The following is a 24265-nucleotide window of genomic DNA, read 5'->3' as shown; positions in this document are numbered from 1 at the left end:
TGTGTAACATCAGCATTCTGCATCATACGAGTAGCTTGAACTAGTCAGTGGAAAGTAGCTTTAACATGTATCAGTCAAGCAGGTTGTCTGATGCAAACATACCATCATTTACTAGCTCCAATGGTACCTTATAACCACAGTAACTTTTAGCTTTTTGTACCCCTAATAATTAAGCCTATATACAATTTAGATTTTGAGGTACATTGAGCTCTTTGGAGGAATGGCTTTTTGCAATGCAATGAATCATCATGATTTCCCATTAAAGCTGCTTGTTTCTTTTTCTGTTATGCACAGGTACTTGGAACACCAAATGAAGATACATGGCCTGGGGTCCACTCATTACCCCATTTCAAACCAGGTAGGTCTAAATATCACATTCATCTATGTTTTCCTTTATCTGAAAATACAGGTAAAGGAAACAGGTAATTCCTGCCCACATTCTAGGAACTTGCTCATGAAAGCATCCCTTGTGTTTTTTTGGCAGCTCCTAATTTACTAAAGAACCTCCACAATGTTCAAAATGACCTGAATTTGGCGCAGAAACCATAATGCACATTTTCTTGCTCCTCACTATTTATTATGCTCAAGGTGTTGTTATTTGTTTGATTGTTTTTTCCTTTTGCTTAATTTCTTTTGCTCTCTTTTGCTTTTTCTGCTGTTTATTACAAAATAAGCCCCAACCTGTTTGCATTCCTCTGCTGTTTTGCTACTGAGCATCATAACTTGGCAGGCTGATTCCCAATTAGCTTTACTTTTCCACAGACCACTCTGAACTTTAAGGAATACTGAAGGAAACCAAAGAAGAGGGGAAAGACTTAGTGAAAGCTGAAGCTACTACTAGATCATCTGTTAGTACCTTTCTACAAGTTACTTTTTTAGTGGGTGCTATAATCTAAGTTGTCACAGTCTACAACTATTACTGAATATTTACCATCTGATACATTTGTGCAAAAAAGAAGCAAAGAGTGTGTTCCCTAGAGACTTATAAGTACAAAGTCACCTTCATTATGCTACAATGAAGATTGATGTGGGGCCTGTCTTCCATCAGTACAAATGACATCGTTGACAGAATTAATTCAGGACTTACATTTCAGATATCTCGCTCCTTGCATGCCTAAGGGCTCTCAGTAGGCTCCTGGTTCTTCTTTACTGCAGACAGCGTTCCTTTAGCTTTGTCATAAACTGTGAAAACTTGATATTCTGTGTCATTTAAGACTAATTTCCAAGTCTTCTTGTATGTCCAATTTAGAGAAAAAGATTCCTCTTTCATTCCCGCATGTCTTGTTCATTAGATTTGCAGTATTATAATGGCAACTCTGGCTATTTCTGGTGGGTGGTAAGGCAGAGAACTTGAAAAGGACAGAGATCACGGCAAGTCTAAAAATGAGAGAGAGGAATATTGTTGGTTTTCTTCTGGTAATAAAACAAAGCTTTGAGAAAAGGACAGGCAGACATTTTTGCACACTTCCACACAGCTTTTCAGTCTCTGCCCTACTTGGTCTTATTGCTGTGTAGTTACACAATCATAGAATCATAGGGATTGGAAGGGACCTCTGGAGATCATCAAGTCCAACTCCCTGCTAGAACAGGTTCCCTAGAGTAGGCTGCAAAAGAAGGCATCCAGGCAGGTTTTAGTATCTCCAGATATTCAGACTCTACAGCCTCCCTGGGCAGCCTGTTCCAATGCTTGTAATTCACAAAATAAAGAATTTTTTTTCATGTTTGCATGGAACTTTGTATGTTCCAATTTGTACCCATTGCCTCTTTTTCTGTTGCTGAGCGCTACCGAAAAAGAGCCTGGCCCTATCCTCCTGACATCCTTAGATACTTGTGTTGCTAACATCCCCTCTCAGGCTTTTCCATGCCTCACCAATGCAGAGTAGAAAGGGACAATCACCTCGCTCAAATTGTTGGCCACACCTTTTTATAATGCATATATGCATTATAGTATGCATTTCTGCATATATGCAATTCATAGTATTCTTCCTAAATTAGTGTGAATTAAACTTTTTAAGTATTCAAGACTTTGTGATTCTCATTTCTGTTACTGATTAATAAGTGAGTCCACTTGCAGAATCCTTACAAAAATTCAGTGGTCTTTAAAAACATTTCAAAGATACTGCTTTTATCCAAGGAGATTAAAGAAAAGGAGAAAACCTGGAGATGCTGATGTATGTTCTATTAATTTATTTTCCTTCACATTCTGCATTCAAGTGTTTTGAACAGTAGATGGCAGCCAAGAAACTTCCTGGCTTAATTCTTCTTTGCTTTTTAATTGTCTTTAGGAATTTGGGTTTATTACCACAGAAGAACATCAGGAAATAAATCCACAGTGCATATTCCATTAAATCTAATTTTTAGACAGGCATTGTGTTAGACTGTCCCAGAATTTTGCCAGCTATGAGTGTAAAATACTTATAAAAATGGGGAAAGGAGGGAAGGTGCCCCTGAATCAGAACATGGTCATTTGGTATTTTCACATTTCTGCTCGATGTACTCTTTGTTCTCTCAGATCCTTTTCACCTCTGAAGTATGCAGATCTGCAAGCTAGAATAATTATTATCCCATGGCAATTGTTTAATGATTCTTGGACCTGTTAATACAAAGTGCTGAGCTCTTATTTCTATATACTGTGGAGGTCTAAGAGCACTCCAAAGGAAAAAGCCCTTCTTTGTAGTTGCTTGAAACACATATTGTGTTCTACATTCCCTTTGTGTCTTGGTTTAAAAAATAAATAAATAAAAAATACAGTAATAGAAACAATAATCTAACTGGACAACCAAAATTTGGTCTAAATACCCCAAGAGTAATAGGACTTTATGCTGGTAGAACTTGAAATTGTGAGAGCAGCAAAAGACATCTCCTCTGGGATCACACCAGGATACTAGAAGCAGGTTCTGCAGACAGTGTTCTGACCCATGGACTGTGCTGCATTTACACTGTGTGCTCATGCTGATGGGAATCAATGGAGCTCTTTAGGCATGGATATCAGGTGCTCTGTTGCTTCTGAAGAAAAAGATTTCCTTTGTGCCATTCTGTGCATGGCAGTTTTCTGTCAGTGGCAAGGCTGACTGGCTCCATCTACCAATGCTCAGCCAGCCATGTTCCCTTTCCTATTGGTCTGAAATTGTTACACTTTATCTTATGCCCTAGACAAAACATTCTGAGTTTAGGGGACCAAAACACTCTTCTTTCCTGAATAATTTATTAAGAGCAAAGTTGAATGATTTCATTTATTTCTTAGATTAATACATTCAGGATAACTTACTCTTTTCCTTTCCTTAGCCAGAGTGCAGAGTAACCTGAAATGTCTCATCAGCTCTCAACCAATTCCATTATTCTTTAAGATCTGTGAAATTACTGCATTTGATTATACATGATATAGGGTTAAATAACTCCTGTGCTTTGTGTGCCTTTGTGTGGACTGCGAGTTTTAAGACAGCACTGGTGATGAGAGTATCAACGTCTACTCTGGGAAGGTTTTCATGCCATAAACTGAGTTAACCATATAAGTGAGCATAAAACGATGGGATTTAAACAGGACGTATTAGTAGTAACTCTACTAAAAAAAAAAAAAAAATAATAAAGTGGCACATTAAATGTCTACAGAGTTGGGAAGACTTATGAGAGCAGAAACAAGATTTCATTGTATTTCTTGTTTGCATAGGTATAAATGACTAATTTTCGTGCTGTGATTTGATAGGACGCAGTCCAGTGCTGCAGGGAACTAATCACATTTTAATGGGAGAAACAAGTAATGACTGAAAAACATGACATTAGCCTCTTCTCCCCTAGAGTGGCCAAAGGTCTGATTATTCTGGGAAGCAGCCAGTGCATAAATGGTGATCCCTGACATCTTTATATGCAGGAACTTTTCTGATGCTGAATTAGAGATGCATTTCTAAGGGTAGCAGTGGGTGGCTCTACATCAGTTAAACTCCTAACGTCAGTAATTTTAATAGCCTGTAACTATGGAAATAAAATGGACATGATTTGTTTTTACCATAAAAAAGTGAGAAAACAACTTGTATGCTTGCTTTGAGATCTTTGATTGCAGTCCATCTCACAAATACTGAAAGTGATATGGGAGATACTTACAGATAAAATTTGGCCTATTCTTTGAGTTTATCAAGATCAGCCTCAACCGTTTGTGTTTGCAGACATGCACACAAGCACAAATGCACACATTCTGCTTTGTAAATTGCTTTCATGAATGATCTAAAAAATGCATTTGAAAATTCTGAAATAGGTCAGAATTTAGGATTTGGGTTTTACTTCTGTGATTCACTTTGAGGCTGTCATGATTGCTACAATCTTGAATGTGTCTTCCTGTATACAACCAAAGAAACCCAGCCACTCAGGATCATTGTGAAAAGAACTTATTTGCCCTCACCTAGAAGGCAGTTTGAGTAAATTACAAGATGGAAAAGTGTTCTAAAACATGCTGCTTCTTTGCCAGCCTCATAGAACCATAGCATCATTAAGGTTGAAAAAGGCCTCTAAGATCATCTAGTCCAACTGTCCACCTACCTCAAATATATCCCACTAAATCATGTTTCTAAGCACAGCATCTGCACATTTCTTGAATACCTCCAGTGGTGGTGATTCCACCACTTTCATGGGTAGCTCATTCCAGTAGGCGACCATTCTTGCAGAAAATAAATTTTTCCTAATATCTAATATGAATCACCCCTGGTGCAGCTTGAGGCATTACCTCTAATCCTATCACTGTTGTGTGGGATAAGAGGCAAACCCAACCTTAGCATAAACTCCTTTCAGGAAGTTGTAGAGAACTATAAGGCCTCCCCTCAGCCTCCTCTTCTCCAGACTAAGCAATCTGGGGTCCCTCAGCAGCTCCCCATAAGACTTGTGCTCTAGGCTCCTCACCAGCTTTGTTACCCTTCACTTGGAACACACTTCAAGGCCTCAATGTCTTTCTTTTTGTGAGTGGCCCAGAACTGAACACAGTACTCAAGGTGCAGCCTCACCAGAGCTGAGTAGAGAGGGATGATCACCTCTCCGGTGCTGCTAGCTATGCTACCTCTGATACAAACCAAGATGCCACTGGCGTTCTTGGCCACCTGGGCATACTGCTGGCTCAAATTCATCCAAGTGCTGACCAACACTCCCAGACTCTTTTCCTTTTCACATCTGAATCTTCCTGGTTTTGTGTATTGTTCTTTCCATCTACATTAAATCTCCCATTTTTCCTAGTCTAGACTCTAATTTCCTTTTCTCTCCAGCCATTTCTGATGGATTCAGAGTCTCTTCCAAATAATTGAGCAAGATAAGCCACTCATACTGACATCTACACTTAATTTTCTACTCTTCCTACGTTCTCAATTTTTGTGGAATTGTTGATGTGTAATATCCATACTGGAAAGTTGAATTGGGATTTGGCAGAAGATCCTGTCACTGAGGAAAGGGGTAGAAGTCAAAACAGAAGAGAAGAAACAGAAGAGAGAAACAAGGTGATGCTGACCATTAAGAGACGTTAACTGTCAAGGAGAGTGGTTTGCAATATTCAGTGTGTGCGCCTCAGTATACAATACTATCTCTAGGTGAGAGAAACTTTCATATTTAATCTTGGGCTGGTGATGTGGGAGCCTGAATCTGACTGTGTTCAACAGGCTATCAGAAATAATATAAAGTAATATACCTGAAATGGGTGGCTTTTATGAGACAGTAGAAACATCTACAGAGTATTATTGTTTTCTAAAACAGAATCCAGGTGAAGATGAAAACACTTAAGAGAAAGAGACTGTCCTTAAGGAGAAAGCAGAAGGAAACTATGTCGGGAAACCAGCATTCGTAGGAAATATTGCAGTTTCATAGCAAATGTTACAAAGTTTGCCAGAGATTGATAGAAACTTCGTGGATTTAGTATTTATTTAAAAAAAAAAAAAAAAAGTACAACAAAACTCCTGACTGTGTGACTGACAAAATCACTGAAGAGCTGCTGTTCTGACTGAGGAATACCGCTTTGCTTCCCAGATGATCAATAAATATAGATTTAGTTTAGAAATGGGATCTACCTGTATCTTAGCAGCTGACTGATAACCAAGATTTATCAAAGAATTAAGTCTTCATTTAATCCACTCCAGACTGGATTGAGAGAAGAAACTCCTTTGACACAAAGTCATGAAAATACTGCATATGACGGCATACAGCTTTTCAAATTTCCGTAACAGTTTTTCACCAAAACCTGTCAACAATTTGTTATACACTGAATCAGTATTTTTGCCTGTTTCCATCTAGACTGATGCCAACAAATGTTTCTAGGCAAAGGGAGATTCTCTACTGTTAAGTTGTTAGGGCATTTTCTGGCATACTTTATATCTTCCAAATAATTACTTTCAGGCATTCTTTGGGAGTTATCATGGGCAGGAGGCCATCCCCACTAAGGAGGAGGTCTCACACCTATCATGGGGGTGGGAGGGTGCTGCAGTAGCACAAACATTGTACAGTGGTTGCAATTTGCAAGTCCCAGCTACATTTCACTTACTGGTATAGGTGTAATCTTAAGGAATTTGAGCATTTGACTCAGAGAGGTATCTGGAAAGAAGAATTAACTTGAAATTTCTCTCATTCTTTTTTAGTTTTGTCAAAATTGTAATATTCACATGTTTTCTCAAGTCTCTGGTATCGATGACCCAAGGGAAGCAGCACTGTTGGTGTTTTCATCAGTCTTGAAATAAAATTGCATCAAACTAAATGTTAAAGTAACTAGTATATATGCAATGGAGCCAGATAAAAGGCAGAGCCATTTCAGATGGTACTGTAATTCAGTTCAGTACTTTATCTGTACTAGCTAATAAGCTTAACACTTCCTTTCCATACTCAATAGAGACCCTAGAACAGCTTCTCTTGCTTCCTCTGTACACACCTTCTGCTCTGCTCTGTCCTCTCCCTTTTGAAAGAGAGAGGAAGAAAGGAAAAGAGAAAACAAAGTTTAATTCAGTATTACAATAAAACTCCTCTTTTGATTTAGCTTCAGTAAAAATTCAAATTGCACAGTAGAGCTGCAAATAGAGCTTGACATTTTTTCTTCAGAATAGACACGTCTTCATGTCTTTAGCTCACATAATGTAAGTGTTTTTTGGATCAAATCTTTAATAAAAATAGCATATCTGAGTTTTACATATCACAATGCAATGTTAGTCACTTTAGATTTAATTTAAAGAAATGCAAAGAAAACTATTTTAAAGAAATTGTGCAATAGACTTTTCAAAATATTAATTATGGTGGTATTTAAATATTTGCATTTAAGCTGATCACATTTGGTTTTAAATACAGAAGAACGTTAATCAAGGAATGCATATTAGCCAGCATGTTTTGATTAGCAACATAAAAAATGCCTTGAAGTCAAACTGCATTTTAAATTCTTTGGTTTAGACTAGAAGCTGATTATCAATAGTGTTAAAAAGGAGCTAAAAATCAAAATGTAGTCTGTTTCTAATTCTTCTGTAGCTCTTCTTGCCTATTCTATGTTCTTGCAAGGCGAATGTGCCAAAGGTACAATAGTTCATGTGTCTTTCTGACAGATAAAGGAGAATTAAACCTCATTGTGCTTTATGTTACTTAAAATGCAAGTGCTTATTTTTTCAATTCTCACAGCAGACCAGTAGCTCTTCAGTGGTCTGCTAATAAGCTCACTAGTGAGTTCTGCTGAAATTCTCTTCTGTTTGAACCTGCCCTTGATGCAAGGCTGTCAGATGGAGTGTGTTTATCGAGCAGATAATGATGTTTGCAGTGAAGAGTACATAGGTATATATGTGGGCACACAAATATGCATATATAACAGAATTGCTTTAGAGCAATTGTCTAAAGAAAACAAAAAGAAAGTAAGAGGGTAAGAGGTAAGCTCTGTAGAAATATTGTTGTTACTAAAACCACTAAATGCAGCTGGGTGTAATGGATAAGCTTTCTGGCACCAGCTTTATTTATTTATTTTTTTCTTTAGTTTTCTGTATCTTCAAGCTGAAAATAGCTTGGGAGCAGTTGCATGAAAGCATGCTTTTCAATGCATCAGATTTGTCATATTAACCAGCTCAAGAAATCTCCCTCTCCTACCTCTGGCTGCTCACTTCTAGCTCCATTTTGTGATTGTTATTCTTTCCAGTAGCACTCATTTGTGGGGCAGAGATGTAAAATCCTTTGTGACACAAGAGGCATTGAGTATGTTACGCTAAAAGATCTGAAACAAATAAAAACTCAAATTCATTTGCTGCAGGAAGAATGTTTGTGTACCCAGCATCTCCCAGTGGGCTGGCTTTGGTGTCTGACAGAACAGTGAATGCTGTCTCTGGGGTGGTCATCTGGAGGTGTGGATGTAGCATGTCAGCCTACAGCTGTGCTACAGTCTGTGCTCTGTTAAATGCTTAAGAGTAAATGGTATGTTACAGGATGATCACGTGATTGGTACTTTGTCACATTAAGGCATATTAATTCTGTATTTTTGTTCTTGTTTCTGCAATCCTGTGTAAGGTACTCTTTACACTGTGTTTGATTATGAACAACTTCTTAATCAAAATTTAGCTAACTTGTCTTCTAAGAAGCAAAAGGTAGAACACTTCTAGGTGCTATGGGATTTAAATAACAAGTGAGGTCTCCCTTCTTTTGTTACACATAATGACAAATCACCTTTGGCTAGTGAAATATAGCATCCATGCGAAAAGCCAGCTCTTTAACAGTGAGACATGGTAGCTCGTGATGATGATGGTATGTATCTGGGATAAAAAATCAGAGGATCAATATTTGTTTCCTGAATTTGTTTCCAGAAGATTTACAAATATTTAAGTGTTTGCATAAAGCAAATTAAAATTGTGCTTTTTACTCTGTATTTTAGAGCTTGCCGTGTTTGTCTTCCAATGTTTTTATTCAAAACAAGCATATTTCATAATCGTAATCACAAAATATCTGAACTATAAAGATTCAAAAATACCTTAAATCAAGTCTTAATCTGCAAATGTGCAAATTTTCAATTTTTTTTTAAATTCAGATGTTGATGAGAGTGGCACCTATGACAGCAAGACAGTGTGCTCTGCAGACCTGACAGTGGCTTGTCTGCACTGGGGCATGATTACATGGGTGGGTGATGATGCAAATGTTTATAGGGAACTCCTACTTGAGATCATTTGCCTTATGGTTCTGAGGGAATGGAAGTAAGTTTTGGGTTCCTTCTGTCAAGTTGGACTGACCATCTCTTCTGCTGCCTTTTGCAGTATGTGTCAAGCAAATGTTTCCTTTTTTTGGAGGAGCATTCAAGGTAATTCTGCAGTATTACAGGATCTCATACAGTCAAAATCTACCAACTGATATTACTAATTTTTATTATCAAATCTATGGAGCATCTGAAAAATAAATACCAAAATGTTATGGAATGCTTGAAAATATAAAATTTAATTTCATACTGTTGGTCACAGTCACAGGCATATCTTTAAATCCAGTTGTGTTAAATCCATCTAGTAACAACAGACAGGGCATCCATGTAGGTATGTGAAAGTAGTTCATGCTGAAAAGTAACTCAGAGGAAAACTTAGGGATGTAGTTGTGAGACTGAATTCCACTTCTCATTAATTGGACACAGAAAGGAGATTCTCAGATAAAAGGAGGCAATGACCTCTTTATTTGTCTGCATTGTGGCTACCAGGTTGATATTGACAGGCATGTTGTCTGTCAATTATTTTGTTGCCATAATTCAGGACTTTAAAAAATTGGATCATGGTGGAAAAAATCAGTGACAAGACTGTTGTAGCTCCTCTATTCTGGCAGCTCTAAAATCAAAATAATTGTTATTCTGTTTTTTATTCTCTGAAGAATGATTACTTAAAGAAAACATTAAGAGCTGGGATGTACAGGAGACTGGCTTAATTGCCACAGTTGTCCCATTTATTCTGTGAAAGCTAACAAAATTCTGGCTGGAGGCATACCCAAAAACTTTGGTAGAGAAAAATGAGAGCTTTATTCGATCAGTGTTTTCCCTTCTTCTGCAGAACTTAAAGAGAGGAGTTTCTAATCTGCTTTAAAGTAGAGGGAAAGAGTTGATATCAGTGCTGAAGAGAAGCATGGTTTGCAGTCACACAGCAAATGAATGGAGGACTCAGGACATTGGCCTCTTATAGAGGGCTTCACCCTTACTGTGTTCTTCCTAGTTTCCCCTCTCACTGCCTGATACATATGTGATGAATAAGGTATTTATTTAAAAAGAAAATATAAAGAAGGAAGATCACTTTGAAAAGTTTGTTCATTTTGACTGTGTATGCCCAGAATTTACATAACTGATTCCAATATTTCAGTTTTGTAGTAAAATCTCATCTGGGATAGCAATAGTTTTTCATTTTCTTGCAGAGCTGAAACAGGTCTTTGGACCTATAAGCAATTCGGCGAAATATGACTCGGTGCTTCACTGTGAAAATATGCTAAATTGCTTAGAATGAACCTGTCAGTCCTTTAAAAAATAATGTGTATGTAGCTCTGCCAGTATCTGACCTAACCTGAATGAGGCGTGAAATCAAGATCTGTCTTTCCATAGATTTAAGTTAGCTCTTCAGAGATTCTTCAAGCCAGTTCAGTCCTCATTCCACCAAGCACTTCTCTGCACCAACACAGACTACTGTGCAGATCTGCGCTGTATTAGCTGAACTCTAATGTGCATCTCAGTCTCATCCAGTACACAGCACTGCCATGCTGCAGACTGTTTCTTTGTCCTGGGTTAGAAGGGACCTCTGAGATCACCTAGTGCTAACACCCCTGCTACAGGCAGGGACATCTCCCTCTAGACCAGGTTGCTTAAAGTCCCATCCAGCCTGGCCTTGAACACCTCCAGGCTGAGGGCATCCACAAACTCCCTGGGCAACCTGTTCCAGTGTCTCACCCTCATCACAGTAAAGAATTTATTCCTGATATCTAATCTAAATCTACCCCTTTCCAGTTTAAAACCATTTTCCCTCAGCCTGTCACCACATGCCCTTATAAAACATCCTTCCCCAGTTTTCCATGGGCTCTCTTCCAGTACTTCAGGCATTCTCTTCCCCAGGATGAGGAGCCCCAGTTCTCTCAGTCTGTCCCTGCAGGGAAGGTGCTCCAGCCCTCTGATGATCAAGCCATTCCCTGCCTAGCCTGTTTCTGTAGATGTATATGTAAAAATACTCTTGTAACTATATGGTACATCTGTTAAATATCATTCTCTTCCGTAGAGTGGAAACAAAATTAAATGTTTTTGTGGGTTTCTTTTTGAATATTTTGTAAATGTGGAGTTTATTCAGGGCACCTAATGACATCATGCCTGGGCAAATGGCCAGAGTGAGTAGTGTGATAAGGCTTCGTGGAAAATGTTTTTATATTCTCTAGCCAAATAGCATATGTTCCTTACTGAGAGGCGTTTAGCTCCTGTTCTAAGCATTAGCCGAGTGTGGGCTCTTCAATTTTGCAGCAGTTTTCATAGCATCATTCTTAGCCAACAAGAGCCCTAATGCAGAGCAAGGATTTTCATGGATCAGGGAGGGAAAGTAATTACATCTGAATAAGCTGCCAACATGTTGCCTCTGCTGGTTATTTGTATGTGTTCTTTAGAAAGTGAACTCCTATGTAGCTATCATGTTTTGCACATCACACAGCCCCACATTAACTCCTCATGGGAACCATGAAAACGTGACAGGTCACAGAGAACTGCATTCATGATTAAGAAAAATAAAACTAATTTTAGATGTCAGGCATCTTTTTTTTTTTTTTTTTTTTTCCCTAGCAATCAAAAGTATTTTGAAAATATTTTAACAGTTTCCATTTGTGGTGATGTTGCAGTGAGTGAATTTTTTGTCATGATATCTTGGGTTGTTTTGGTTTTTTTCTATAAGAACTTTGTGTTTGCATGGCAATTGCGTCTGTGTTTTTTTTCTTTCTGTATGTAGGGACTGGAGCTGCTGTAGTTGCATAAAAATGGTGAAAACTGAGGGTTAATAACTATACTTAAAAATAACTGGTTTTAGCATAGATAATTGAATGTACATCTTCTTTTTTTGTTACAGAACGGTTTACACAGTACAGCCCTAAAAACCTTAGGCAAGCATGGAATAAGTAAGTCATTTTTGTTTTAATTATTATTATTATTTTTTTTTACTCTTCAGGGATATGACTCATGCCAATCTGAAGTTATCACAATTAATTTATAATGGCTTTAACTTTTTTAATCGTGGTACATATATAAAATTGCTGAAATATTGTTCTTTCCTGCTTCTGTCAACTTTGAATGTTTTTTGAATTGGCAATTTTCTATAAATAGGGAGAAACTGCATTGCATAGTACTTTATTCATGGGAATGTAAACTAGCAAGGTTGTTGAACTCACTGCAAGATGTTTCATATTGCTTCAGACCATCAGTTTTGAATCTTCAACTATAAGTATGTTGAGACTTCTAAATGATCTGTTTCTAATCAACCTTGAAGGGATTGTTGTTTTCAAGCAATCATCCCCCATTGCAGGTTCCTTGCTGTGAGTTAATAGCCATACTGTTGTATATTTTAATTAATTTGACTGAGAAAGTCAGTGTGAATTTACTTTATTTTTTTCTTTAATATTTCCTGAAATTTGTTGTGTTTATGTCAAATGGCTGCTGATATAAAGGTGTTGTGCTCCAAATCCAGAAACATTGCCTACTGAACCAGGAGTGCCTAACCCACTATGTGTGTGAAGTTTACTAGATTTCTCAGCACATGCAGATTCTTTGTAGGCCGAATATTTGACCTCCTACACTTTGAAGAAAGCATATACTGTTTCAGTTGAATGAGTAGAGTAATAACTATATCAACAAATTTTCTGGACAGAAAAAATCAGAATTTTTCTCCTCCTTTTGACTTTTTTTTTTTTTTCTTTTTTTTCAGCAGGGATTGGCCTCTGCTTGTTTTTTTGCGTTTTTCTTTTTTTTTTTCCTGACACTCATTCCAAATTTTACTGTGATACCAACTGACAGTAAAAGTCAAAATCCTTTTTCAATATCATATTTGTTAACAATAGTATGTGCCTACAACTCTAGAATTCAGTCATCTGCCCAAGAGGTGATTAGGTTTATTCTCAATTTGCCAATCTCTTATTCCTTCTATTTCTGCTCTTTCCCGTCCCATTTGGTCCAACAGGGTGGACTGAATCACAAAGGCATTCTTCATTAAAACCAAAATAAATTTTTTGAAATTGCGGTTAAATGAAAAAAAAGAAGTCATCTCTAAGTGTGCCAGGATCATTGCTAAAATCAGAAGTTAGTTCTCAGATGGGATGCCATCAAATGCCCATTCTTCTGGTCAGAACCTGCATTTCTATAATGCCTTTCATGACTGTGTATTCTTCATTACTACACCATTCTCCTTTGTTACTATTTCATTCCTGCAATTAGAGATACAAAGCTAACAGACGACAAAGCCAGTGCAGGCTTTCACAAATGTTGAGCGTCACCTGCCATAGTCAACTGACTTTCAACAGTCTGTAGACAAGCTCCTGGGTAGTCCAATTCAGACTGGGGGCCTAATTTAGTGGAAGAGATATTTACTTTTTATAATACAAAGAGCAACAGAGGGATTAGCTTCTCTTACTGTTAGTTTTTGGGAAGATTTCAAAATAGTCTTGCCTTTTCTTGTGATCATCACAGGCATCTTGCAGCATCTCATTCTACCTCAGTCAAGCTGCTTAGACTGATGTAATTCCCTGAAAGTCACAGCTTTCATTTAAAAACTTACTCAAATTGTCTATTTTCTGTCCTTTGACAAGGAACAAACTTGCAAGTTCATCTTTTCTTTGAAAGTAGTTAATGAAATACAAAAGCTTGGAAGAAGCAATTATATTACAACATAGGCAATTAGATTTGGATTGGGAAAGAGGGACAAGGAAACTAATGCTGATGTGAATGTTTTTGCTTTGGGGCATATATATACGTGAGTAATGTGAATAGATATTGCCATGCTATTCCATCCATTCTGCAAGCATGGACTGACTGTTTTTCCATACTTAACAGCAATTAGACCTAACAGTTTCTCCTGTGCGCGAATCAGGATAACAATAGATTTGAAATTAAAAGCTGCTATCTTACATTACTTTCAATTTCATGATATATATTTTAAATATCAAAAAGGAACAAAATCCAGTTTGCTTAAAACAACTCTTCAGTCTCTGAGAATTCATAACTGACACAAGTTATGATCACATCACAGACTGTTTCAAAGCTTCTTCATTCCTAAGAAACCCTTCAAAAAATATTTACACACTTACAATGCTTCATGCATAAAGGATTTGCAATTTTTCAGTATAAATGAAGGGATTGAAAGACTGAAAGCAGGAAAAATACATAACTTCAGTGCTTCATATGTGATGTTCTACTGTAATAGGAAATATTTAGGGCCCCAAAATGATGTATCATTTACATTCAAAATATAAAGGATTTTCTCTTTTTCCACTGTAAGTCTTTATCTGTGTGCTGCATTAGAGTGCTGTGGCTTACACAGTTGTAGTTAAGTTTCTGTTATAGGTATCATATAATAAAGACCTGGTGTCCATGTCTTTATAATTCAACTATAAAACTTTACACATTGACAGACTGATTCATCTTTGAATTTTTCTGTTTTTATTAGGATGTTTCAAATAGCAGAGCAATATCTATTCTAAAATAATTATCATTTTTTAACATCCTGATTTAATTTGCTGAAGACTGTCGCAAAATTGTTCCATTTAAAACAAAATGGTTTTAAGGATAATTGGGTAAAGTGTGAGACCTAAAACATGAAGAAAAGCATGTAATGTTTTGTTTTAAAATATATATTGGTTTTATTACAAATATATTTTTTCCATGCATTTAGCTAAGCACTTTTGATAGGCAAACCTTAAAGAACAATGTTAATGGTCTTAGAAAGATATACATGTTTGTTAAAACTTCAGATTTGATGGATAAAGTTACTAATTGAAATGACTTTTTGCAATTTGAGGCTAGCATGGGCATCAGCCTTTGTGGCAGGAAAGTGTTTTAGACAATCTCTGTACCAATCTCTAGATGGTATTAAGTAAGTGTTTTATGGATATATTCTAAAGTAATATCCCAGGATGGTTTTTGAAAGTTTGTAATTGTATCTTTTAATGCTATTTTAGATTGAGAGGAAGGGGTTGTCTGAAAATTGGCTTACCACTGATGCAGCTATTAATCTCTGCTACAGTAAATATTTCTACCCAGTGCAGGTATACACCAGTCACGGACAGGGCCATGGTACTTCTCAGTTCAACTCTGTACCACTCAGACTTACAAATGTGGACAGAGGCAACAGAAACTCTTCTGAACAGTTTCAACAACCTCTATTCGTAACAGTATTCCAGTGGACAATAAGTTTATCTGCACAGTACCTCTCTGAGGTGAAATCCTTTACTGCATTTCATAGACTGGAGGTTGAGGTACAAAGATTTTAAGAAATTTGCCACACAGAAACTGTAAGACAGTGCAAGAATTGAAATTGGTGCTCCTAGATCCGGAGATTACATCTTTCATTTTCTAATTTCATTTTCACAGTGAGTTTTTTGCCATTTACTGCTCTGCCTTTCAAAACTAAGCACGGTCCACCCCTTTATCTTTTGAGACCTTTACATGGAAGAATAACTATATGGTTTCAGAAATCTTCATAGAGACTTACCTCAAAATGTACACTACAATTTATGTCAGGATAGATTAGTAGAAGGAAGGATAATGCTCTTCCAAATTCCACAGAACTGTCTCATGTCTATAAGGCAGAAGATACAAACAGACAAACAAAAACCAATCAATCAGCAACAGCAAAAAATAGAACACCAACCTAAGAACTCCCAGAAAGCCGCAGGTGTAAATTGAAGGTGAAATGTTTACACTTGACTGACTATACCAGCTTCCACAAGACGTGAAGTTTAAAGGCAGAGCTAATGGAACAGGGGTAATGGAACAACGATGCACATAAGACAGTGACACTTTAATTCCCAGACCAACTGAATATTAGCAGAAAGTGTGGAATGTAACAGCAATATCAAACTGAAACCCAGCACCCTTGTTATATGAGGAATCAGATCCCTTAACAGTAGTGGTCAGTATTTAAGCCCACTTTTGGACAGTGTTTGAGGGAAGTCATGTAAAGTAATGTAACACATATTGAATTAAGTCCTTTTGAGGCTGTTTCCACACTGTTTGTGAAAGCATCTAAAAATTAGGAAGATAACATTTACCGGGTAAAATCTGGTTATAAGTTTTGTAGAAAAAGAAAACTTGCCTTGACTTCCCTCTAGTATAAAGCTTCATGTACATTATGTGACCTAACATTGAGGAATGTGATTATAAAATGCTGCTCCAAAAATAATTAAGATGTGGTAATATGATCTTCCTATAGAGACCATAGTGAATTATATTTTCACCTTTTTTCTGAACTTTTCTGTTCAATTACTTCTACACAATAAAATCCAAGAACACTCTGCCTTCAGAATGCAGTGCAGCCTCTTTCAATTTGCAAAAGCTTCTCCACAATAATAAACCCTTACGGACAAATGACAAAAGAGAACTAATTATCCTTGTGCGTATTTGGTAGGATATAAAAAGCTTTTTCAGATCCTTCTGTCATAATGGGTTGCACAGTGAGAAATTAGGTTGGAAAGAAAAGGTGCAATTGAAAACACAAACTTCGCTCTGCATAAATAGCATTGCTACTTCATAATTCTCCAACATGTAGTATTTATTATAGAACTGAGACTTCATTCTTACGTCCCACTAGTCCCACTGCTGAGGATTTCTTCCTCCAACAAAATGGCCTCTGTACTTTCGACCGCACTTCTTGAGGACACTGTTGCATTCCAGGATGGCCTTGCCTATTTTGGGACTGCTTTTGTGAAAACTTCCTGAATAAAGCAAAGCAAGCAGATAGAGATGAGTCCATTTGCTTTGAATCTGTATTTCATTTCAACCATGAGATAGACTTTGGAACTGTTAGAAGCTGAGACCTGGGGATGGGGTTTTTTGCTGTTTGTTTTGTTTGCTTTGTTGTTTGTTTGTTTTAAGAAAACTTTCGCCTTAGTGAGGTTTTAACAAAACCTCACTAAGACGAAAGAGAAAATTCTTCTAATTGCCATTTTTGTCCCTTTCACCCACCACCCCGTGAGCTACATTGTTCATAGCAATGCAGTCTGTAGTGCCACTGAAAAAATATTCAAGCTCTCAAGCACAGTAGAAGCAAAAACCTACCCAGTGTTATTAGTAAAACAAACAAAAGCAAGCCTGTTTAAAAGCAGGCCTGTGCAGAAGCTGGAGTGCACTTTGGCTGAGGATGGGTGATAAACATATGAGTGTGCATTCGGAGTGTGCCCTGTGGTTGTGCTGGGGCTGTCTCTTTGGCTGATGTCAGGGGAGCTCAGGACCAAGCTGGGGAGGCAAAGATGGAAACCAGGCTCAAAATGAGGAGATTTCATGTTTGTAATGTAGAGCCATATAACCTGCTTCAGCCTCCCAGTGATTTGCTTGCTGTGATACTGCTGTATGCTTTTTCATTTCCTATTTTGTTTCCTGCTTCCTATAAATACCTCCTTTATCAGTCATTATCTTTTCCCCAAGGGAACTTAGGAAGCATATCATGACGAAACCTACATTAACATGGGATGCAAATAAAAAGCCATTTACCGGACAGTGAAATTATTACCCTATTTTATTAAAAATAAAATGCAATACAACAGAAGCCTCCGGCAGGGCAGCTCACAGCGATCCCCCCACACACAGCCGCACGGGGGGCAGGCAGGCTGCAGCGCTGCAGAGCTTCCTGCAGCAGGAGGAGCGCTTGAGCCGAGGCAGCAGCTACTCCTCTGCAGGCACAGACCTTCCTCAGCAGAGGAGACTTTTCTTTCTATCTTCCTAATACCATCTTTTTGTTGTCGTTGTTGTTTTATTTCGCTGCCTGGTGGGGTTTATTAAATAGATTTCAGGGGGTGGAAGTGGTGTGTTTATGCGCCTGTGCCTTTTTTTGTTGTCTGTTACTATGCATAGAAGCCACTTAATACTATATTTTATGTCTCTGGCATCATAAAGGGGCTCAAGTGGAAAAGTGCAAAAGTCAAAGTTCTCAGCCCAGCTCAGTAATATTTGTGCAGTAGTTGAAATGCACTCTATGTTTTGCCAGCTTTGTACAATGAATATTATCCCGATTGAGACCAATGACTGAAAAAGAGTTCTACAGTTCCTCTGTTTATTCCTTTGCCATGATCAAAAATTCTTTACAATTTAAATGTGAATGTTTCTTTAATGCTAATTGTAAACGACACAAATGTTACAGCTTCTATACATTTGGGCAGAGATTATTGCACTGCCTAAGAGTCTCATTGTTATAATGCCTATCCTGATATTCAATTTATTTTTGCTTTGCACATAATTCCCCGTCTTTTGTGATGTTGATGTGCTTTGTGTGTTGCATCCTTTTGGCCCAGTTAAAAGTATTAATAAACCTCCTAAACTGGTCCACAAAGGCCTTTGTTCCCTTCTTCTGTATACTACTATTCTGTTTCTTTAGTAAAATCACACTGTTACCATTGTATAACTTTCCTATCCACGACAACTGTAAAAATACAGCCAAAAACAGCACAGATAATCCTTGTATCATGCAGTATTAATTCTATATAGCAGTGGATTGGAGCTTGTTGGCTTTATGGCTAGCCTATTATTTCTGAACCAATCCATATTTCTTTTAGTGCCTCCTGGAATTAGTTGTTTGTAATTCTCTACACTCTATCTTGTGGGTAGATTTTCTGTCTACATCTCTCACTTCTCTTAGTCTCTTTGTACTTTTTTTTTTTTTTTTTGTCTTTGCAGTTGTCTTCACATTTGGTTTCATCTGTGAACTGATTCAGAATGCAGTGTATTCCATAGTCCAGTTGATTAATAAAGATGTTAAATAAAACTGTGACTAACACTAATCCCTGTGGCACACAGCTGGACACTTCCCTTCCAACTCAGTACATTGCCACTTACCATTACCCTTTCCTTATGGTCTGTCAGCCAGTTTTCAGTCTGTGAGATGGCATATCACATCCCAGCTCTTCTGACTTTATCTATAGAGAAGGATTTTTAGAAAAACCTAATGAAAAGTTCTCTGGTCACTTTGTTTCTCCAATGAAAAAAAATCCATTTTTAAAGCTAATCAATTCATCTGATGTCTTGTTCATTAGTAATCTGTTCTTTTAATCCCCATTTTGTCTTAAGAGTTTACAAAGCCCTTTTTCCTAAAACTATTTTTGCTTCTATATTGTCCATATTTTGTTTCTGTTCTCTATCTTTTGCTACTATGTTGTGTGTCAACATCCAGCAAAATATTTGCCAAGATTCTCTTCTTTATTTGAAAAACAAGAAATAACTCAGAATGCAGAGCAAAGTGAGTGAACATCACCTATAATTATCTACAGCAGTAAGCCTGTGAAGAGAAAGGAGGAAAGAGAGCAAACTGTTCTTAGGTGTATTTCATAGAAAGAATCAAAAGATCCTTACATTTGTTTGCGATATTTACTAATTCTGTAACATTCCTTAAGATATTGAGACGTATATCAGGTAGACATGTTTATTTGGTGTTTCCAGGTATGATTTTTTTTCAAAGTATGTTTCTTATTAATCATTTTGAGTACTGATCAACTCTTTTCAGATGTTTCCAGGGTTTTGTTTTGTTTTTTTGGTGTTTGATTTCATTGGTTTGGAGTTTTGTTGTTGTTGTTTGTTTCTTTGGTTTTTACTTCTCATTTCTATATGCCAGTGTTTTATTAATTTCTCAGAATTGTGCTTTTGGTAGTCTGTTACTCATGTGTTGCCATAGTGTCTCTGTTCATTTCTTGGTTTGAAGTCTAATGTGTTCTGATCAGAGGCACCAAGCATCTTTATATCCTTACATTTCAAAGACTGCCCTGTTGCTACAATTCCGTACCATTGGCCTTTGTGCTGAAATCTTTCTTCTCTAGGTAATAACATTGCTGACAAAATTTACTCTGAGATGTGTTTTAAAAACATTTGTCTGAAGAATTGAAGACATACTTTCAAGTCAACAATATAAATGAAATCAACCTTGCTGCTGGGTATCTCATTATTTGCATGTGTCCACTAAGGGCAAGATTTTTCCAAAATGAGTGCCAGAATATCCTGTGCATCTTAAGAACTGGGCTGGTATTCAAAAGTGCTTAGTGCTAAGCAGCTGCCACTGGCTCCAGTGGCTTGATATTTTCGGCAGCTTATTGTCAAGTATCATGGATAATTTTTCTTCAACTCAGCAGTTTCTCTGACTCTTATCTTAGTGTCTCAGAAACTGATATCAGTTTGGGAGATGGTGCAGACAGGCAATAAGTGTTATAAATATCAATAATGGTACTGATTATTCTCACCTCTGCAAATACTTCAAGCCCATCTCAAAACCCATGCTGTTTGGCTCTGTTGCCCAGCACGGAATTGCAGAGAGTAGTTAAGGTTTCTGCAGTAGTGAAAACATCACAAAATAGCTTCACCTAAAAGAAATACTTATTTTACAGTCTTTCATGTTGATTTGAATTTTTCAGTAGCTTTTGTGATCACTGATATTGTCATTCATCAGGACCTTCTGTGACCATCACCCAAAATTTGTTGCCATTTTGACTAGAAAATTGTAAACCACCTCTTTCTCATTGCTTCCTTTCCTATGTTTCAGTTGTGGCGCTTCTTTCCTGATGTGTAGGACAGAGAAATAAGAATTTTCCCTTTTTCATGCGATATTTTTGAATTAGAGATCTAAAAACATATGATGTTGTAGGAAACTAGTGACTGGCAGTGATTCAAGGAAACTTGGAGTTATTTGCTAGCTAAGTAACTAGTAACTTTCATATCTAAATTTAGTGATGTCTTTCAGTAGCTTGTTTTAAAAAGTTTAGAGCTATTTGAGAATTTGTGAAAGATGCTGGCCTCAGGAAGGCCACCATGTATGTAGAAAGGTTTGGAGCCTTCTTCAGCTAATTGTCAGTGTGGGAAGATGGAATATAATAATCCTTACTGAGGTATTAAAACAGAGAGGTTAGATTATGTGTTTTCAGCAGTGAAGAAAGAGACTCAGCATAGGACTGGAGCACCTGTCATTGCTGGAGGGCAAAGAGGCAAGTGGTTCCAAAGGGACTGACCTTTTTCTTTTAGGCATTGAGTCAATCCCATACCCTAAGGCACATGTTCTGCGTTAAAATTATTATAACTCCCTTGGTATTAGGTTGAACAACAGACTGTGGTGAGAATCTGTGAAATGAATACGTAAAATTAAGGTGGTGGTTGTTCGTATATTGTTTTAAATTAAGCCTTTATAGGAAACATGATCTGTAATTTTGAAAGATTTCATTAAAGCAGTTCTTTTGGTCTCTGGTTATGATAAATTTAATTGGAGTTTAGGGAAAAAAAAGTGAAATGTTGTTAGTCTGAATTAGCAGGTCTCCTGATATCAAAATGTGAATGATAATATATGGCAGTAAATATGAATTCACAAGAAAAACCTGCATCCTTTTGAATACTGTAATGTATAATAATACAGTGTATACCTAAGGTCTACTTCTATCTGAATTTATATCTGTAAGATCTGATTTACAAATAGAGAAAACTTTCTGTTAAATTATTCACATCTCATAATAATTGATCTTACAGAGTTGATCTTATGCTGGAGTATGTTTGATCATAAATTCAATGAAAGCAGCTACCATCTTTGTGATGTTTGTCCAGCTAAATCCTTCAGTGAATAAAATAATAAAGATGCCAGCTGTGTGTGTTTTATGATCACTGCTGCAGTAGGAGGGTAGAAATACAGACAAATAAAAGCTCTAAATTTCATGTTGAATTTGTGAGTTCAGAATCTTACTCCAACAAATTTAAATGGAAAAAAAGAAATTTTTTTTTCAGCTGTCATGTTCTCATGAATGCATTGTTTGCTTTTTCTAGGAATGCAGAATAGTTTTTAAATATTGCTGTTGTTTTGAACCAAACTTAAAAAATCTAGGGAAATCTTGTATAAATAGATGAAATGTGTGCTTTTCTCTCTGGTGCCAGTTAAGAATGGACCTTCATTTTTTATTTGCTTCTTTTGGTTGAATTAGTAGCAATCTTAAAACTGTGTTTACTACTTAATATTAATTGTGTTCTGATAGTGTGCTTCAAATTAATTTTACTGCTGTAACATTAAAAAATCATTTTCAGAATATAGCCAGCCTTCTTTCAGCATTATGACTGTTTTGGAATAGATTGTTATATTCCTTTTATTTCTGTCATATTTGATCTTTAAAGTGCCCCTAAGTCAAGCTTTATTCTGCAACCATGAGGGCATGAATCCTTCCTGAGATGTTGACAGGCAGTGTTTGGTGTATATCATTTTTCTGTCAGATACAGCCAATGTCTATAGTGCTAACTAAAGCAGAGCCAGGCCCTATCTTCTGGCCCTGAGGCCATGTGGCAGAACTTAACTACATCTGTAGGAGAAAGTGCATGGACATGCATCTCCTGTGGGTTTTGTGCACTTCCCATGCAGCTGCAGGTGCAATTACTATTTTTAGGGTGTTTACTATTGCTTTTTTAATTCGAAATCACCAGGATAAGACAAGACCCACGTTGCAGGCTGCAGGATAGTATTTTGTAGCATAAGATTGAAGAAAATTTGTTGCATGCCCTGTTTGTAGGAAGCTTGTAGATACAACCTTCAGGGAACAGATTCTGGCATGGCTTGTTCCCTCTGTGTGACCAGGAATGGTCATGAAGTGTGTTGGTTGGCATGGGTCAAAATAATCCATGTAGCAGTGTGGGTGCTCAGCAGTTGAGTGGCCAAGCTCTCACCACAGCCCCACTTACGTCAGCGCTACCAGGCTTTAACAGAGATGCCAGTGTCTCTGCCCCTTGCACTCTTGAGCTTGCTCTTGGATAAGTTTCCCACATTTCTCTCTCAACAGTGCTAGAGACATCCATCTACATCCTTTCTTGCCTGGGCCTGAAGACTTAGAGATGTTTTTATCTATCTTTCCCTTATCCTGTGCATCCAGACTCCTTTACATGTTTTTTCCAGGATACTCATTTTTCCTTCTCCAAGCAGCTATGTCATTCAGATCTTGACATCCTTCGTTTTCTGTTATCACAGTATACCTCTCATGTCTTCTCCTGCCCAATACTCTTCAGATCATTCGGTTTATTTTTTTTTCCCTTCCAACACTGGCTATTTCAATCAATCATGCTTGAGCACCTTCTTATCCTTTTCAGAGTGCTCCATAATTATTAGGCCTCTTCCTTCAGCAAGCTCTGAATATGCTCCCACTCTTCTCTCGGTCCTATTTAATCCTTCTCCAGTTCCCCATACCTTTCTGACACATTCACAACTACTGCCTTCCCTTCTTTGAATCACATCACTGTGTCCCCTATGTCCACTTCTTTGCAGTCCTTTTCTCCAGGCTTCTTGTTCTCAATATGGAAGCTGCTACGATCAGCCCCAATCTGCTCTGAATGTCTGAAATCTGTCTCCTTTCTGCTGAAGCGTAACAGCCGTGTAGGTATTTACATTCTTGTCCTGACTCGATGGCAGCACACAGGATCAGACATGCAGCAGTGTTCCACGGATGTGACATTTCCACATGTAAAATCTTTTGAAAATCCACTTGCTTACTTTAGATCATTAGAAGAAGCTGGAGCTCTTCTGGCATTCAGTTCTAGTGATAGCTGGCTCTTTGGGAAATCTGATCTTTAATGGTCACTGTAATAGATAACAATTTTGATTTTAGTTCTTAAATCACCTATGCTTATATATGTCTAAATAGCAGTAACTCCCTACTTAGCTGTATCTCTTTCATGCTGCTTCAATAGGTTAGGATTTGCAAAAATTGTTTGGGATTGTGTCTTTCCCTACTGAAAGCTAAGTGTAGGTAACACTGCATCCTCACATGTACATGAGTGCAAGCACTTGCAGTTCATATATTTCAGTAGTTGATAGCTAAAATATATGGAATTTGTGGTTTGGTCAGTCCATTCCAGCCTGTTCATAACTTAAAAGGCATTGAGCTGTTGTGGTAAAGCTGAGTAACTTAATTTAAAAAAAAAAAAAAAAAAAGCACACTTCAGTACATGTATGTATGGATACATACTGTTCTACTTAAAAAATAGAAGTTCAAAATTGCGTTTAGTTTTCACCAAATTGCATACTAAAGAATGATTACTGTTTTCTTCTTCTCTAGCAGTTGTGTGCCTAAGAAGCACTGTTCAAGTTCAAAGTCAAATTCATGCTTCTTT

The 24265-nt window shown here is 37.3% G+C and overlaps 1 protein-coding gene across 1 annotated transcript in view; it reads left to right on the top strand.

Moving 5' to 3' along the window:
- CDK14 (cyclin dependent kinase 14) overlaps nucleotides 1-24265 on the top strand; it is a gene marked incomplete at both ends in the record, with an annotated part of 240919 nt that overhangs the window by 202839 nt on the left and 13815 nt on the right. Inside the window, 2 exons of the mRNA XM_079538094.1 lie at nucleotides 295-358; nucleotides 12027-12075. Of these exons, the coding sequence (XP_079394220.1) occupies nucleotides 295-358; nucleotides 12027-12075 (113 nt within the window). The remainder of the gene's footprint in view (nucleotides 1-294; nucleotides 359-12026; nucleotides 12076-24265) is intronic.

Source organism: Tetrao urogallus, assembly GCF_951394365.1.
Source record: "Tetrao urogallus genome assembly, chromosome: 7".
Classification (NCBI taxonomy): domain Eukaryota; kingdom Metazoa; phylum Chordata; class Aves; order Galliformes; family Phasianidae; genus Tetrao; species Tetrao urogallus.
The sequence above is the reverse complement of the archived record's forward strand: the minus strand, read 5'-3'. Positions and strand labels throughout refer to the sequence as shown.